Source organism: Brassica rapa, chromosome A02, assembly GCF_000309985.2.
Source record: "Brassica rapa cultivar Chiifu-401-42 chromosome A02, CAAS_Brap_v3.01, whole genome shotgun sequence".
In the NCBI taxonomy this organism is placed as follows: domain Eukaryota; kingdom Viridiplantae; phylum Streptophyta; class Magnoliopsida; order Brassicales; family Brassicaceae; genus Brassica; species Brassica rapa.
Window position 1 is genome coordinate 13,472,238 of NC_024796.2, and position 15,798 is coordinate 13,488,035.

A 15,798-nucleotide genomic window follows, 5' to 3' on the forward strand; every position below is an offset into this window, starting at 1 on the left:
TCAAAAATCATATTTAATTACTTTAATTCTATAAAATTTATTATATTACATTTAAAAAAATTTATAACTAATAAATATTTAAAGCCAAAATAATAAGTCTATACTTATATTTCAAAATTAATTTTTTATTTAATTTTCATTTGCTTTGCATTTAAATTTTATAATTATTTATATTAAAAATTTAATAATTTGATTTAGTTGTTTATAAAATTTATCCAAAATAAAAAAAATTAGGATTCAATTTAATTGAATTTGGTTATACCCGAAGAAAAAAATTTAGGATTCAATTTAATTGAATTTGGTTAAACTCATAAAAATATTTTCGGTTCAGTTATCAGTTTGCTTTTGAAAGCATGGATCTAAGTTCAAATCCAAAGAAAACAGTTCGTTGATTTTACCCGAATTTATACTGGTCATAACAGTTTCGTTATTTTAAAACTAACCGGACCAGTTCATATCGTTTGCAGTCCTTAAAGCACTAGTTAACAACTTATGCAGTGTTACGAAGATTTTGTTATGGATTTAGTCTTTCTGTTTTGTATTTTTTCTTTTCTGAAAGTTTGAATTCTACTACAACACTCATCAACATATCAAGCAATACACAATGGTGAATAAACACATACACACTCGTAGGGAAGACAAAAAAAGACGAAAGAAATGAGTGATTTTAACAAGGCTCTTAATACATAGAGCTCACTTCAATGACTGTAGAGCAGAAGAGGTAGTAACAAGACTAGACATGAGACCAACGAGTAAGGCATTGTTATAAGTAGTTGGCTCGTTCTGCCTCACATTGTCTCGTGCGTCGCGGAACGTCTCGTTTAAGAAAGGTCCACCTACTAGTGCACCATATGCTATGTTTGGGTTTGGTTTCGTCGAGTTAAAATACTCAAACCCATCTAAGCATCCTGTTGTTGCATCTTCAGGTATCGAAGCGCCTCTATGATGGATATATTCTGGGTACTTGTCTCCATAACCAACCACGAAGCTCATCCCCATAGGATTCTTCCCCAAAATGTAATCAGCCTTACAAGAAGATACTATATAGAGTAAGACTTTAAATTTTTTTTTGTTATGTATAGATAATTTATGCTGTTGTTGTTATTACCTGTGATTTGGCAAAGTCTCTGAGCTCTGTTGCTTTAAAGATCTTCCCGTTGCAAGATATCTTATGGAGACGGGAAGTGAGCATGTAATCACTGAACAGTGAGGCTAAGAATGCTGCGGAGACTGATTGTTGCAGCGCGTTCCACTCACTGACCAATACAAGACCACCTATTGAACAAAAAGATAATTCAAACATTCAAGCTTTTATAAGAAACTGATCTATATGTTTATATATGAAGTAGGCGTTCGGAGTTCGGGTAGTTCGGTTCGGCCAAAATCTTGCCAAATTGAATCGAAAATAGTTCAGTTCAGTAACACGGTCGTTCGGTTTTAAATTTTTTACCAAAACTAATCAAAGTTTTGGGTTTCAGTTATATTTCGGTTAAAATTTTGAATAATTTAGAGTAACTAGGTGACTTTCCCGTGCTCATACACGAATATAAATATTTTAAAAGTAAATATACTATAATAACTGATTGCTATTTACTTTTAAATTTAAATTAATTTATAATTTGTATGCATCATTTATATTAATAATATTATATTACTTTATTATGCATATGATTTTATATATGTTATATCTAATCAGTTTTGCTGTTTTTACAGTGAGTAATTACTGTTAGTTTGGATAATTTTGTTCAAAATTTTGGTTAATTAGGTTCCAAACTTGGTAATATTTTTATTTTGAAAACCGAACCAAACCGAAAACCAAAATATTTTATAAACTTGGTGCGGTTCGGTGAGTTCGGTTCAAACCGCAGGCTTAATTTATTATGAAGTACTGAAAGTGAGAAGTTACCGTTTGATCTACTAGTAGTAGCTGTTGGAGATTTTGGTAGAAGACCACACATGACAGCTTTAGCTGTATCCCTGTAACTTCCAAGTCCCTTGCTCCCTGACAAATCTTTCTTAAAGAACAGTAACCTTGATAGCAGCACCTGTGTTCCAGCAAGCTTGTTGTCCCAACTGAACCAAGTTGGGTTACCAAAACTTGCAAACTCGTTTCCATGCTTAGTGACATAGTCAAGGTAAGTTTTGTCCTCTGTTGCGTGGTACAACCAGCTGGCTGCCCATAGCAGCTCGTCTCCATACCCCGTCGAATTGTAATAGTCCTGAACCTCTGGTATGTTGACACTGTAAGAGCCTCTTTTAGTGTCTGCAAAATCAAACAGCTGCTTGGCATGTTTCAGAAGCGTGGCTGAATACTGAGGATCGCTGTCCTTGAACACTAAAGACGCTGAAGCCATGGCTGCAGCAGTTTCCGCAGCAACCTCAGTCCCTGGAGTGTCTGCATCAATCTTGATAAGTGGTCTCTTCCCTTTCATGGTCTCTGGTCTCTCCCAGCATGGATGATCTACCTTTGGATCTCCCACCTACATCAAAATATAATCATCAACAATAATACTAACAAAATCAGAGTTCTTTGCACACGAAAACATATCCAAACTATATCATCTACTAGTCAGTCAAGTCTCAAACTATTTTTAGGCCTTGTGCAAAAAAATAATTAATAGTATATATAAAAGTAATGATCAAAAATTAATAGCTCTAATTAATATATGTTTAAACTTCTTTTTCTTTTAAACTATAGACTAAATTTATAAATATAATTAAAATTTAAAATGTTATTCTTTAATTTATATATATATATATCCACTTGTACAGCCCTGGTATTAGTACGAATCTCTCACCTGAATGTAGAGCACATTATCAGAAGGATGAGCTTTGATGAAGTAGTCAGTGGTCCATCTAAGCGATTCTTTAGCAGGATCCAACTGGTTCACTACATCCATCTGATCACCATACTCAAGAATGGACCAAGACAAGACAGTAGCAGTGAAAGCCATAGGGAAACCAAACTTGATATGATCTCCAGCGTCATACAATCCTTTGGAAAGATCAAGATCCGCTTCGCTTCCATCTTTCAGACCTGAATCTCCTCTCCAAGATATCTTATTATTCACCAATTTACCAGCTGCATCAATCAAACAAGAACATCATTAGTTTCCCAAAAAGGAAACACAATCACAAGAAAAATCGTCAACGGCTTGCCAGATACTCTTACTCCTCCATTCCGAAAAGATCCATGTTTTAGAGAAAAAAAAATATTGTTTGAGAAATATACATTTTTATTTTTTCGTGCATTATTTGATGGTAAATTGTAAACTTCAAAAAAAGAATTGTTTTAACTGAAATTATATTAATTAAAAGTTGTGAGAAATAGTTAATCACAAAAAAAGTATGCATTGATAATCAAAACTTAATATATTTTCATAAGACTGGATTAGAAATCCCTTATATATTAATTGAGAAACATTACAACCTTTAAATGTAGCCACGTGTCATCACAAGAATGAAATTCAGAATCCTTAGAAAATATGTTGGTCCAATTAAGTATAGATTATATTTTTCATTAAACTAATCATAAAATAAATTAAAGTGTACAATTACTATTTTCTTTTCTTTCCTTAAATAAAATCTACGGAATTACCAAATATGACTAATATATATATGACAATTATTGATTCTAATAATAAAGATTTGATAACAATTTATATCTCATCCATTGTTTTGTTTAATTTTATATTACTAAAATAAATTAAACAGTAAAATTAGCTATAAAATTAAAATGTAGATTTTTTCATATATGTTATATTTTGAATGGTTAAAAATGACAAAATTACTAAAACTGTTAAAATTATTATGTTAAAAATTAATGATCAATGGTCTAACATTCCCAATATATTAATAGAGAAACATTTAAAAAGTTTAGAACATGTAGTTTGTACTAATTTAAAAAAAAATTCATGTTGAATTGTTACGTAATTGGAATGTTAATTTGTTTACATGGCAGCTTGAAAATCAATAGAAAAATTTTGTTAGTCCAAAATTAAATTGCTAGGGAATGTTATATTATATAGTATGTTCATTATGGACCATTCATTTATCAAATTAAAACTTATTATATATTATTTCCTTAAATAAAATCTACGGAATTACCAAATATGATTATGATGTATATAGTAATTAATGATTTTAAATAATGAAGATTTGCTAATAATATGTATATTATCTATCATTTTTGTTTAATTCTTTATTATTAAAATAAATTACACAATTACAGTAATCATATATTAAAAATTTAGATTTTTTTATATAGATTGTATTTTGAATCTTTTCAAACGAGTATAAATTACTAAAACTGTTAACAGTCTCACATAAACTTTTGTGATCAATGTTTAAATTTTTTCTTATAATAAGATACGATAGATAAGATTTATTGTTTTGATTTATTTATCTTAAAATGATTGCGAATAAACTAGAGCGGTCATTTGATTTATATGTGCAAGCCAATTTATTACATAATAGTAACTGATTTTTTAGTTATTTAATATATAATTATTATTTTAGTATTTCATAATATGCAAAAAATATAAAATAAGTAATAAATATAAAATATTTATTCTGCACAAGACGCAGATCTTAACTTAAGTATGTATCTCTTTAATAATTATGAATCTTAAACATTTTATATATCTCACGCAAATATAAAAGAAATAAATAAGAATAAACTCAAAAATCAATATTTATATCGAGCAATAACTAAAATGACACAAAAAAGAGAAAAATATTGAAGATAGATAGAATTGGCATGTGAACGTAAACTTTTCATAACCTTAATTAATTTTTTAAATTGCTAAATCATGATATAAAACCGAGTTGGCATAGTTTCATTATAATCAAATAGTCGGCATGGGATTCTTCGGCCTAAACGTTAGGTTTTTATACGATAAATAATTTTTTGACCTAAAATATTTTTAAAAATGAGATCAGTTTATTAGTAAACAAGTTATGTAATTAACAAAAAAAAGTTTTTAAAAATTGTTTAAAGGCCAAAAATATTAATTCGATCAATAATATAAATTTTATTTTTCATACGATATTTCTTAAATAATTTTCATACAAATTTACCGTCTTATCCTAGTTAAACTATGTAGCTTAAGATACGTAGCAAAGAGATCTATAACATCAAACATGAACATTATGCTTAAAACTGAATTAGAAACTTCAAATCTACCAGCTGCATCATAAACATTATCAAAGATATTATACTGTTCACCAATCTACCAGCTGAATCAAACATGCACCATTATTAGTTTCCCAAAAGGGAAACTCAATCACAAGAAAATAGTCAAATAAGACTAATTTAGAAACTTCTGATCTGCAGATTAAGAAGAGATGTGTTTTATTACATTTCTGGATATCGAAGAACTGTAAGGAGAGTTTGAGAGCGTCGGCGTATTTCTTATCGATGGCGCCGGGAGGTCCGGGGACGGGACCAGCTCCGTCGCCGTCATCCGATTTCTTCATTTTTGATTTGACCATGTAGACGACGGCGAGGATAACGGCAGCTAATACGATGAGCGCTATGAACCAGCCGCACCAACCTCTCGACTTCGATTTCTCCTCTCCCATTGTTTTTTTGTCGGTGGAGTTGAAGATGCAGCAGAGATTGATTAGATCCGGATCAATGCAGCTGCATTCGTGGAAAAGAGTAGATGAATTAGCTTTTCGAGATCTGAGAATCAAGAGAAAGAAGAGTGATAGGATGATGAATTCAAAGGAAGGTTAGGAGACTAGCTTCGAACCAGTGGTTAAGTTAAAGTCGGTGGAGTATGAAGCGGGATTTGAGATCTATTTTCTTCCTCTAATTACTTTAATACCCTCCTTTCCGCGGAACAAGAAGCAGCTAAAAGCCAAGTCCGACTCGTGTTTAGTGTCATATCGACATGATCTGTCTAATTCATTATTAGTCTTTTTATTTTGTCGGCAAGGGATTTACACCTATACAATTACATAAGATCTAATGATTAGTAAAGTTCTCTTAAGAGAGTATCTAAATTCAAAAGTATTTTAATAAGTTTTTACTCAAATCTTGATTACTTAAGCTATTCTTAAAAATCCACATGTCAAATTGTTAACTGAATTTTCACCAAATATCTAATAGTTTTTTATTTGAGAAATTTTATTTAATTTTATGTTTAGTTGGTGAAAAATTATTTTAAAACTCTATTTTTTAAGGTGTTGGCTCCGAGTTGATCTAGTTAAGCTATCCGTTTCAGTGTTGGCTTTTCACTCTATATAGGAGAAAATGAATTTATCAGGAAACTTAATTTGTTTAATTATATCACCAGCATAAATGAACAAAAAGATCATTCAGTATTTAAGGGGTTGGTATTATTAGTCCACGTCACATTAATTCATAAATAGTAAAAGACCAACTAAAAAAAAAATCTTGATAGACTATAAAACTGATGAAAATAATTGAGATTATACACATGAGGATGATGTGTTGTAAGCTGTATATATATAGCAATGATTAGTATATGGTTAAGATTGAAAATAAGTTTAAGCTAATATATTGTATTTTAAAGTTAATATATTGTATATTTTAATCATTTTTTTTCTAAATTCGTTTTAATCTTTTTATTATATATCTAGATACATTCACAAAAAATAATCAAATAAAATTGCATTAAATCGAAATGAACAACATTGAGTTGTAGTTGTAAACATTTATTAGTAAATTTTGGTGTGATTATAAATTTTATCGTTTTCTTTATGAATAAATGAACATTATTAATTATGTGTTTTCTAAACAGTATTTATTTACATGAATTAAAAGGAGCTGTGTTTTGGAATGATTAGGCCTGGGCTTTACGCATTTGACATCAGCCCGTTAAAAATGCAGCCCACATGCTAAAACGATACCTGAAGAAACGCGGCAACGACTCCGGCGAATCCTCAAATCCCTAGAGAGATCCTCTGGATTCCCAATTTCCTTCACCACCACCCTCCTCGTCGGGAATCCATGCAAGTTTGAGATCCTCACCTTATTCCACCATCTCCAGGTTAGCCTATCACTTTCGCTTTTTCAGCATCCGATCACTTTCGATTTCGAGTGAAACAAAGTGATTACGCGTCACTGGTTTGGTGTCTTTGTATTTGAACTCGCAGATACTGATGGATACTGAGCCTGTTCCACCAAAGCAAAAGCGACTGTCAAGAAAGAGATGGACACCGTCACTCGACAAGGTCTTAGCTGATCTTGTCGTTAAACAGATCCAGCTAGGAAACAGACAGAACAACGTTTTCGACAGGAAGACATGGCTCAACATACGGACCGAGTTCAACCACCAGACAGGACTCAACTACAACAACAATCAGCTTAGGAAACATCTTAATGTTCTGAGACAGCGTTATGATTCGGTTAAATCTTCTCAGCTTCATAACCAGCTTGTTTTGGAGGATACAGGATGTATCTTGGGGTTGGACTTGTGGGAAGATTTTGATGTAAGTCTATTTTTTTTAATTGAAAAAAAAACAATTTAAATCCTTAAACGGTAATTAAGCGTTTTATAGGAGATTATTGATTAGGCGGACTTGATTAGGTAGGCGTAAAAAAATCGTTTTGTTTTTATTAGATTAGATTTGTTGCCTGGGCGCCGCCTAAACCGATTTTAGAACACTGGAAAAATAATATGATGTTGAGATTTGTTACTTATGGTTCTCACAGGTGCAGCCTAGGAGTGAACCGGTTAAAGTTAAGGACTGTCCCATCTATGAGCAGCTTTGTACTATATATGGTGATGTTTCCTCTGAGGGGATGTATGCTCAGTCAAGTCATTTTGAAGGTTTAGAAGAATCAATGCCAAATCATACCTCAGAGAGTTTACCACCAACGCCAAATGTGGAGAGAAAGAGGAAGAGAGAAGCAGATACCAAGACTTCTCATGTGTCCCCAAGCCAGATTGATCCAGCAGTAATGGAAACTATGGCAGGTACTTTGTCGGATATGATGACTAGTTTGAGGTCAAGGATGAGTGGTTTGGAGACGGAAGAAGAAGATGATAGGTTTAGTATCGCGAACTGCATCAATGCGCTTGACGAGATTGAGAATGTGGATGAAGGTGTTTACTTTGCAGCTTTAGATCTTTTTGAGAGTCCTGGTCTTAGAGAGACCTTTATGTCTCTTAAAGCTAACAAGTTACGCTTGACATGGTTGCAAGTTAAGTGTAGGAACAAGCTGACGCCGTCAGTTGCACAGCTAGGTTGACTTCTAGCTATATATATAGCTCATTGTTGCTACCATTAGATCTGGTCTTTTGTAGATTTTTTTTTGGTTGCTGATGATGACAAATAGTTGAGGAGGAAAATAGTATCAGCTGTAAGTTGAAGGTACAAGTTGGTCTATCATGTTATCTTTCAACTGTTTCAGTATCCAGGTCATGATTTCTCACATGTTTGGTGAACAAAACAAAACAGTATTGTACAAATGTGTGTCCATTCCGATGAAGAAACATAAGAAGAGAGACTCTTTGATATGGTTCTATAGTGAAAGATGTTTAGTCATCGTCCTTGAACTCCCTGTGCAGAACAAAAGTAAGAGAAGAGGTGTGTTAGTATCTAGACAAAAAAAAAAGAGTTAGGTCTTTCAGGTTGTCTGAGTCACAAGTATAGTGTGTACCTTCGGTCAAGGTAACGAGGTTGAAGACCAGAGCCTTGACAAGTAGTGCAAGTTAAGGAACCAGCACCATCACAGTTGATACAGTTGGAGACTTCCTTCTCTCCTCCACCAAGCTCTACAGTTACGTTACCACTTCCCACACACAATCTACATTTCTCTGCTCCATGACCAAAAAAAAAAAACATAATCTTTAGACATACAAAAAAATGCTTAAGACGTTGAAAGAGGAGACGCATACGAGCTCCGGTTCCATTGCAGGGAAAACAAGGTTGAGTATTCTCTCGCTTAGCCTATGTACGTGTGAGTCAACGTAGTTTCATTAACTTGGTTATACAAGGCAAGTGAGAACAGAATGTGATAAAGACTTACGGCATTGTCGATTTGTGTCTCGTAGAAGACAGGGATTCCGATGCCCAATGCGACGCTGGCCACACCAACAGAAATCGCGACTACCTAATCACGAAAAACCAAAATCAATACAAACTCTATCTAGCTAGCACAGAGTTTAAGGATCGAACCGTGTTCGTGTCAACTTCTGCTTTGATTCGTGGATAACATGTAGCTGGCGACCGGAGACGGGAAGAAGACTGAGTGTAACTGACGGGGGAGTGAATGAACGGAGAGTGAAGACGAGGCGGAGATGAAACTGACACTCGCATCTTCGCCTTTGTTTGGTGTGAAGTCGCGTAAGCGCGCGAAGATGAGAGGAAGAAGAAAGAAGAAAGAAGAACCAGTGGTTTTGGGTTGATCTCAGCCACTAGATTAGAATCTGCGGCTTATATTTGTCCACGTAGCTTTTAGCCACGTGATAATTATCCGGTTGATAATTGATAATCCGGTGTTAGACACCCGCTCAAAAAAGTAGAAGATGATCGTAACCGTCAAATACTGATCTAACGGCCTATATCGTTATGCACATCTGGTTCAGACCACTTTTATAATAACTGGCACTGTTTCAAGTGCCAACTTCCAAGTAGAGAATAAAATATTTCGAAAAAGGATTCGCAAGTCACAATCTATACCGTTTGCTTTTTGTTTTTGTCATTTTCACCGTCCATAACATAACCGTCGACATCATTCTCCACGGTATTTACTCTCTATAGTGCTTCGGTTCAAATCGTTTTCTCATAAGTTATTGGTCGATCAATCGTTTAAATTTGTTCTCCATATTCGTCGTTTCTGCAACATTTAACAACTTGTTTTTGTTGAATGAATGTTATTTAGATGGGTGGCTTTTTAATAGTATCAACTTATATATTGTAATACTAATACGTATAGCCTGATAGTAAAAACATTTTTCGTGTGTCTTATGTTTATCAGGTGATATCACGATGATTGGATCGTTTTTGACAAGAGCCCTTATGTACGTATGCTGCTATACGTCATAACCCTATAATCTTTGTTTTTGTGTTTCTTCCTAAACACACTTTTCCAAACTGACTTACATGAATATTTCTATTGTTGGCAGAATGGTGTTTGGATATGCGTATCCTTCTTACGAGTGCTTCAAAACGGTCGAACGAAACAAGCCTGAGATTCAACAGCTCCAGTTCTGGTGCCAGTATTGGTATGTGTGTGTATACATGAGATAGACTCATCATGATCTCTTTTCTTGATCATACTAGTACGTTGAGGTTTGTTTTTTTATATAAATCTTTAATCATCTTGCAGGATTTTGGTTGCTGCTTTGACAGTCTTGGAAAGAGTTGGTGATGCCCTTGTTCTCTGGTAAGCTGTTAATTGATCTTATTGGTACAGACATGAGATAGAATCGCGATTTTCTAGGGATTGCGAGGGTTCTTTCCCTTGTAGTGTTAGGCAAGAGTTGCACTAAAATACTTCTTCTTTCTTTACCATATCTTTTTTTTTTATGAATGAAGGTTACCGTTGTATAGCGAAGCAAAGTTGGCGTTCTTCGTTTACCTCTGGTTCCCAAAAACCAAAGTAAGTAAAAGCCTTCTTTAGATTAGATAGAGACAAATCATTATTATTATTTCTGATTCCCACTGGCCTTACTCTCTGGTTTCAGGGAACTACGTACGTTTACAATGTTTTCTTCAAGCCATATGTCTCTAAGCATGAAAATGACATTGACCGCAACTTGATGGAGATAAAGACTAGAGCTGGAGATATGGCAATGATATATCTCCAAACTTGATGAATTTGTGTAGACTTTGATCTCGCTTTTTCTCTTCTCTCTCTCTTCTCTTCTCCTCAAAAGCTCTCTGAACTTTGGCCTCGCTTCTTGGCTCCGGCGGTCGTCCTCGGCGCGCGTGACCGTCGGGAGCCTCCTCTCCTCCTCCTCCTCTTTTCTCTTTGCTCCGTTTTGCCTCTTTGCGTCTCTCCGTCGATATGTGTGATGTTGTGGTCGGAGCTCTGTCAAGGATTCATCTAGATCTGCTCCGGGGGGTTTAGATCCGAGGCTTGTGGCTCTTGACTGGAGTATCAGCGAGGCGGTGGGGGTCTGGGGCGATTCGGAGTCGGCGTTTTGGTGTTCAGATCCGGATCTCAGTTTTGCTTTTGTAGATCTGTGGTGTGAACGGAGATTGCGGCGGGTGTTGTTGCGGCGATCTTGCTCCGGGGCTTCTCGTGTTGTTTTCCGAAGTGTATCTTGCTTCGTTGTGGAGTGGGGTTCCAAGCTTTCCCAAGACGGAGACTTGGCGTCTCGTTTCTGTCAAAGGTTATGTCTTGTGCTCAGGGGTGATGATGGCGGCTCTGCCATGTCAAAGCGTGCACGTTGGATATTGTGGCTGTGTGGTCGTTGTATCTCCGTGGTTTGCGCTTGCAATCGAAGTTTGGAGGTTCAGGATCTGTCGTCTATGGCTGCTCTCTTCTCCCTCTCTGGTATTGCTCTCTCCTTGTTTCGTCGTCGTCACTTGCAGGTTCGTGTTGCTCGGGTCTTTGTGTCTGGAGCCTTTAGTATCGCATTGCTCGCTGTTCTCCGTCTATATGGCGTGGTGGTTACAGCACAGTGCGCAGGTATGAGCGGGTCCATGTTCTGTGTACCCGGAGTGAGGGTTCGGTTCGAGTTCCCGATTGGGTCAATTGGATTTCTCGGATCGTTGTGGCGACTTACTTGAGACCGGTCATCCCAGTGCGTGGTGGTTCTCTTGGACTTCTGCGTAGGCCGTTCTCCTCTTTCTGCAGGTGCTGATATTCACGGTCTTTGCTTGCCTCTCTCTCAGCCGTTTTGGCCCGTGTCCTTTTGGGTTCGCGGTCCGGTGTGGCGGTCTCCGGAGTCAAGTCGGGTCTATGGCTTGTTTGGCTCTTGGTTTCTTGTTACATGAATAAAAGCTCGACTTGCCTTGCGCTGTGGTTGGCCTCGAGTTTTTGATGTCTGATCGAGTTGTCTCAGCTTTGGAGGTCGCCCGCGAGCTGTTCTTGGTTGAACCTGATCATAAAGAGCAGATCATCGGGGAAGCCAAAATTACCGGGTTCTGTCTCTCGATTTAACTGAGGTTTTTCCTTTTGCGGCAAGCGGGATGTTCTGACTCTGTCTAGTCCAGCGGTTAGATGTCTTTCTTGTTGTGTCTTTCCTGTGTTAGGTTAATCCGAGTATTGTTTAGTTTTTTTTTTTTTTTTCCGATTCTTGTTTTCTCTGTAATTCTGTCAAAAAAAGAAAATTGGTAATAATATCTTAACATTTTTACCAAAAAAAAAATGATATATCTCCAAAAAGCATTCGCCTATGGACATGCAAGATTCTTTGAGATCCTACAGTATATTAGAGAACAATCAACACCAAAACCTCAGTCTAAGGTAAATTAGTTTGATTTGTTCACCTCTACACATTCTCTTTCTGTGTGCATGTCTTTACTATTTATCAACAGGAAAAGAAAGAGACAACAACACCACAACTTGATGATCCAGCTCTTACGGTAACAGAAGAAAACAAAGCCACCCACGACGAAATGAAAAAAAAAGCTGACTCGTGATAGAGAGAAACTATTGGGGAAACACACATGGTACATTCCAACTTTGCATCATCTGCTTTCTTTTGTGAATCTTTAGTAGAAATAAATATCATTAACCAAATGTAAATGAAAATAAATATGGTTCGTGCCAGTTTCATATTTCAGCTGTAAGGGGCTAATGAACAGAATAAAGTAGCTTTTGAGGTATGAGATGGTTAGCATTATGGGCGTAAACCCAAATCATTTACATAATATTGGGGCAAAGTTTATGTCAGATACCTGCATGGGAAATCTTTATTTTAAAATTCAAAGAAATTTAATTTAGTCAGTATTGTAACACTCTTTGCGCCAACAAAAAGAAAGAAAACAGAAGATAAAACACTCCACCAAAAGAATGAAAATGCTAATCATAGGACCACACGGTTACAAAGTTGTGACATATCAATCACCGCATGGGAAATCACATTTAGATTTACAAAATTTCTATAGATATTGCATACATGTAAACGAAAGTCCTAAAACAATAATGAGTTGTTATCGAGAAATCAGTAATTGAAGACGGATGTAAACGAATGATAGATGAATCCAGTATTAAAAGTTAGGGACCATTTTTGAATAGAAGTTGCTGTATATCTTATCTACTCAATCAATTGCATTAATTGATATGGAGCTTGTTTTATAACTTAGAGTGAACATCTTCTATTTCACTAGTTTCTTTGATTCTCTCTGAGCTAAAGAAAGCAACACAACAAATAATAATAGAACTTTAGGTAGTCAATTCCAATTCTCACATCTAGTTTTCAACAAGTTATTTGATTACAGAATGTGTGTGCAAACAGAAATACATTGCAGTTGTTACAAGTTTTTTAATTAGCTTTTCCTAAAATATGAGGTAGGAAGGATCTTTAATGTTTCTTTGGTGGGAGATGTAATTCAATTACAAACGGTACGCAAGAGATCAGATGCGGGGCTTGATTTGGTTACTTATAAATAACGACTAGCTTTATGATTACACGAAATGGGGACACAATTGTCTCAATTTTCTTCTTTTATTTGAACCACTTTGCTAGTACCTTTAAAATCATAAATCACAGGTACATTACATATACTCCTCCCGTTTCAAAAAGATCTGTATTTTAGAAAAAAATTGTTTCAAGAAAATATATACTGTATTTTACATTTTAAATGCATAAATTAATTATAAATTTTAAACTTCAAAAAACATTATGGTATTTATAAAGATTTTATTGGTTAAAAGTTGTGGGAAATAATTGATAACACAAAATAATGCATTGGTAACTAAAACATGTGATATGTTTTCTTAATAAGTGTAAAAATCTAAAACATACATCTTTCTGAAACGGAGATAATAAGGGGAGGTGTATTCAATATAACATTTAAATTGATTTGACTTTTAATGGAGTTTTAGATGATTTCAATAAGTTGCAGAGATTTATGTGATTTTTGTTAAATCACTCTAGAATATAACCTAAAACCATGAGATTTGGGTTTTGTTTTTTTTTTAAACTAAGAAACTCCACCCAAACACCCTAAAATCACTTGAAAATTTTAAAACTCTCCAACTTAAAATATTTTCAATAACAGTAGATTTTAGAGTAATCTACGAAATGTTAAGTTCAATAACAATGAATTTTAGATGAGTTTTTAAAATTCATGTTTGAATAACAGTGGATTTTTCATTTTAATACAAATCAAACTCTCAGTTGAATACACCCGCCTAATAGATTTTGATCAATTACCCACTATCAAATGATTTGAATTAGGAACTTATGATAAACAAAAATTTAACATGGTTGCTAAGTAATTTATTAATCCAAATAAAATAGTTAAAAAAATTACAAATCCCAAAATGTAGTTTTATTCAAGATTAATCGATAAAAAATATAATCTCGAAAACATGTTCAAAATTTTATATCGAAAATGTAAATAAAAACTAACATTAATATATAAAGCAACTGGACCATTTTATTCATTTCCAATTATATTTGAGTTAGAGTTCCAAATTTAATATTTTCATATATATTTAAACAATGTTAGGCAAATTGAAAAGGAAAAACTGAGAAAATAGATCAGAAGTTCAATCTCTCTCTCTGTCGGTGTTTTATAAATCTTCTGACGTTAGTGGGTTTATATTTAATGCATAAGCACTTGAATTACACTAACTGGGAATTGGCAGGGTACTCTCTTTGCTGCAATACAAGATGGGTAATAGTATACTACTAATATAAAATCTGTATCAATTTTGAAGTTATAAAAAGGAAATTTCACCAACCAAAGACCAACTCTAACCAGCCACATGCTTATAACAGATTCTTTAACATGCAGAGTAGGAGTAAATTTTCTGTCAGTCGAATAAATTCCATAGTCACCGGAGTAACACAATGTTATGTGTACGTAACGATTACTTTACTTCTCGTTTTGAAATTCAAACTGATAAACAAACAAACACATCCGCACCACCTCGCGCTCCTTTTGCTCTTTGCTTAGATAAAACATAAAACTGCAACATTATTAACTTTATAATGATATTTTATAAGGATTAAGAGTGGAAACAAAAGAGTGAATGTGGAACACGACATGTGAGAGAAAGCCAAAGCGACTGCGTGATAAATCCAAGTATTGCGGCGAATGTAAAGGTCTTAGAAGATTTTCACATCCGGTAAACCCATAATCTTATGATTAATTTATTTTATGGTTTTTAATGAATGATTAATACAAATCACTCAAATTTAAATGTAAGCATGACTACAACCTAAAAAGCAAGCTGCGTTACATTATGCTGTGACTTCTCAATCCTCACAACTGATTATGCTATAAATGATTCTTTGCTTGGAACAGTAAATTTGTACTCCATTTATCATATTATTAAATAATGTCCCATACTTCTTACACTAACTTCAAGTACTGTTAACTCCACGAATATTTACTATAATGTGATTAGTTGTAGCCCATCTATCCTGAAAATCAATTTCTTTTTAAGATGAAGGACAACACTATACAATCATAAAATACTTATTTAACATATGAAATCGTACACAAAACTCCATACAAGTAAAATAAATTTAGCAAAAATTTACATGGAGTATGTAAGAAATGAAAGACATTGGAAATTTCATTCGAGACAAATAGAACATTAGGAATACGTAATCACAGTTCCAAATACGATGTTTCCAAAAACCTTGTCTGTTGTTTACGTGTAATCTTGATCGGTTAAAACAATGGTTTGAC

At 34.4% G+C, this 15,798-nt stretch overlaps 4 protein-coding genes across 6 annotated transcripts; 2 read left to right on the forward strand and 2 right to left on the reverse strand.

Moving 5' to 3' along the window:
* Positions 1 to 517: 517 nt before the first annotated feature.
* Positions 518 to 5,915, reverse strand: LOC103852970 (endoglucanase 10). 2 transcript variants are annotated; one of them, XM_009129873.2, is made up of 6 exons: positions 5,757 to 5,915; positions 5,361 to 5,644; positions 2,799 to 3,082; positions 1,907 to 2,480; positions 1,109 to 1,275; positions 529 to 1,026 (listed from the first exon to the last, which is right to left on the reverse strand). In XM_009129873.2, the coding sequence occupies exons 2-6, from the start codon at positions 5,581 to 5,583 to the stop codon at positions 694 to 696; spliced, it is 1,581 nt and encodes a 526-aa protein (XP_009128121.1). In that variant the 5' UTR covers positions 5,584 to 5,644; positions 5,757 to 5,915; the 3' UTR covers positions 529 to 693. The 2 variants fall into 2 exon arrangements, with proteins under 2 accessions (XP_009128120.1, XP_009128121.1); XM_009129872.2 differs by having other exon boundaries at positions 518 to 1,026; positions 5,361 to 5,803.
* A 264-nt stretch (positions 5,916 to 6,179) lies between these two features.
* On the forward strand, positions 6,180 to 8,377 carry LOC103852972 (L10-interacting MYB domain-containing protein). 2 transcript variants are annotated; one of them, XM_009129875.3, is made up of 3 exons: positions 6,180 to 7,019; positions 7,126 to 7,461; positions 7,685 to 8,377. In XM_009129875.3, the coding sequence occupies exons 2-3, from the start codon at positions 7,132 to 7,134 to the stop codon at positions 8,222 to 8,224; spliced, it is 870 nt and encodes a 289-aa protein (XP_009128123.1). In that variant the 5' UTR covers positions 6,180 to 7,019; positions 7,126 to 7,131; the 3' UTR covers positions 8,225 to 8,377. The 2 variants fall into 2 exon arrangements, with proteins under 2 accessions (XP_009128123.1, XP_009128124.1); XM_009129876.3 differs by having other exon boundaries at positions 6,180 to 7,461.
* LOC103852971 (protein disulfide-isomerase LQY1, chloroplastic) lies at positions 8,309 to 9,411 on the reverse strand. The gene is made up of 5 exons (XM_009129874.2): positions 9,154 to 9,411; positions 9,005 to 9,088; positions 8,874 to 8,925; positions 8,636 to 8,792; positions 8,309 to 8,535 (listed from the first exon to the last, which is right to left on the reverse strand). Exons 1-5 carry the CDS (start codon positions 9,292 to 9,294, stop codon positions 8,514 to 8,516), a joined length of 456 nt encoding a protein of 151 aa, XP_009128122.1. The 5' UTR covers positions 9,295 to 9,411; the 3' UTR covers positions 8,309 to 8,513.
* Positions 9,412 to 9,573: 162 nt separating this feature from the next.
* LOC103852973 (putative HVA22-like protein g) lies at positions 9,574 to 14,460 on the forward strand. Its single transcript, XM_009129878.3, has 8 exons — positions 9,574 to 9,721; positions 9,956 to 9,998; positions 10,104 to 10,202; positions 10,307 to 10,363; positions 10,516 to 10,579; positions 10,665 to 10,772; positions 12,296 to 12,394; positions 12,466 to 14,460. Exons 2-8 carry the CDS (start codon positions 9,967 to 9,969, stop codon positions 12,568 to 12,570), a joined length of 564 nt encoding a protein of 187 aa, XP_009128126.2. The 5' UTR covers positions 9,574 to 9,721; positions 9,956 to 9,966; the 3' UTR covers positions 12,571 to 14,460.
* Positions 14,461 to 15,798: the final 1,338 nt, after the last annotated feature.

What these genes read in the sequence shown, in the direction of transcription:
- LOC103852970 (XM_009129872.2), bottom strand. Translation starts at nt 5,583, where the DNA reads ATGGGAGAGGAGAAATCGAAGTCGAGAGGTTGGTGCGGCTGGTTCATA. An exon ending in ATAATGTGCTCTACATTCAG is followed by an intron (nt 2,481 to 2,798) that starts GTGAGAGATTCG and finishes ATTTTGATGTAG; the next exon opens with GTGGGAGATCCAAAGGTAGA. An exon ending in GAGACTTTGCCAAATCACAG is followed by an intron (nt 1,027 to 1,108) that starts GTAATAACAACA and finishes TCTTCTTGTAAG; the next exon opens with GCTGATTACATTTTGGGGAA.
- LOC103852972 (XM_009129876.3), top strand. Translation starts at nt 7,132, where the DNA reads ATGGATACTGAGCCTGTTCCACCAAAGCAAAAGCGACTGTCAAGAAAG. An exon ending in ACTTGTGGGAAGATTTTGAT is followed by an intron (nt 7,462 to 7,684) that starts GTAAGTCTATTT and finishes TGGTTCTCACAG; the next exon opens with GTGCAGCCTAGGAGTGAACC.
- LOC103852971 (XM_009129874.2), bottom strand. Translation starts at nt 9,294, where the DNA reads ATGCGAGTGTCAGTTTCATCTCCGCCTCGTCTTCACTCTCCGTTCATT. An exon ending in AGACACAAATCGACAATGCC is followed by an intron (nt 8,926 to 9,004) that starts GTAAGTCTTTAT and finishes ACACGTACATAG; the next exon opens with GCTAAGCGAGAGAATACTCA. An exon ending in CCTCGTTACCTTGACCGAAG is followed by an intron (nt 8,536 to 8,635) that starts GTACACACTATA and finishes TGTTCTGCACAG; the next exon opens with GGAGTTCAAGGACGATGACT.
- LOC103852973 (XM_009129878.3), top strand. Translation starts at nt 9,967, where the DNA reads ATGATTGGATCGTTTTTGACAAGAGCCCTTAT. An exon ending in TTTTTGACAAGAGCCCTTAT is followed by an intron (nt 9,999 to 10,103) that starts GTACGTATGCTG and finishes TATTGTTGGCAG; the next exon opens with AATGGTGTTTGGATATGCGT. An exon ending in TCTGGTTCCCAAAAACCAAA is followed by an intron (nt 10,580 to 10,664) that starts GTAAGTAAAAGC and finishes CTCTGGTTTCAG; the next exon opens with GGAACTACGTACGTTTACAA.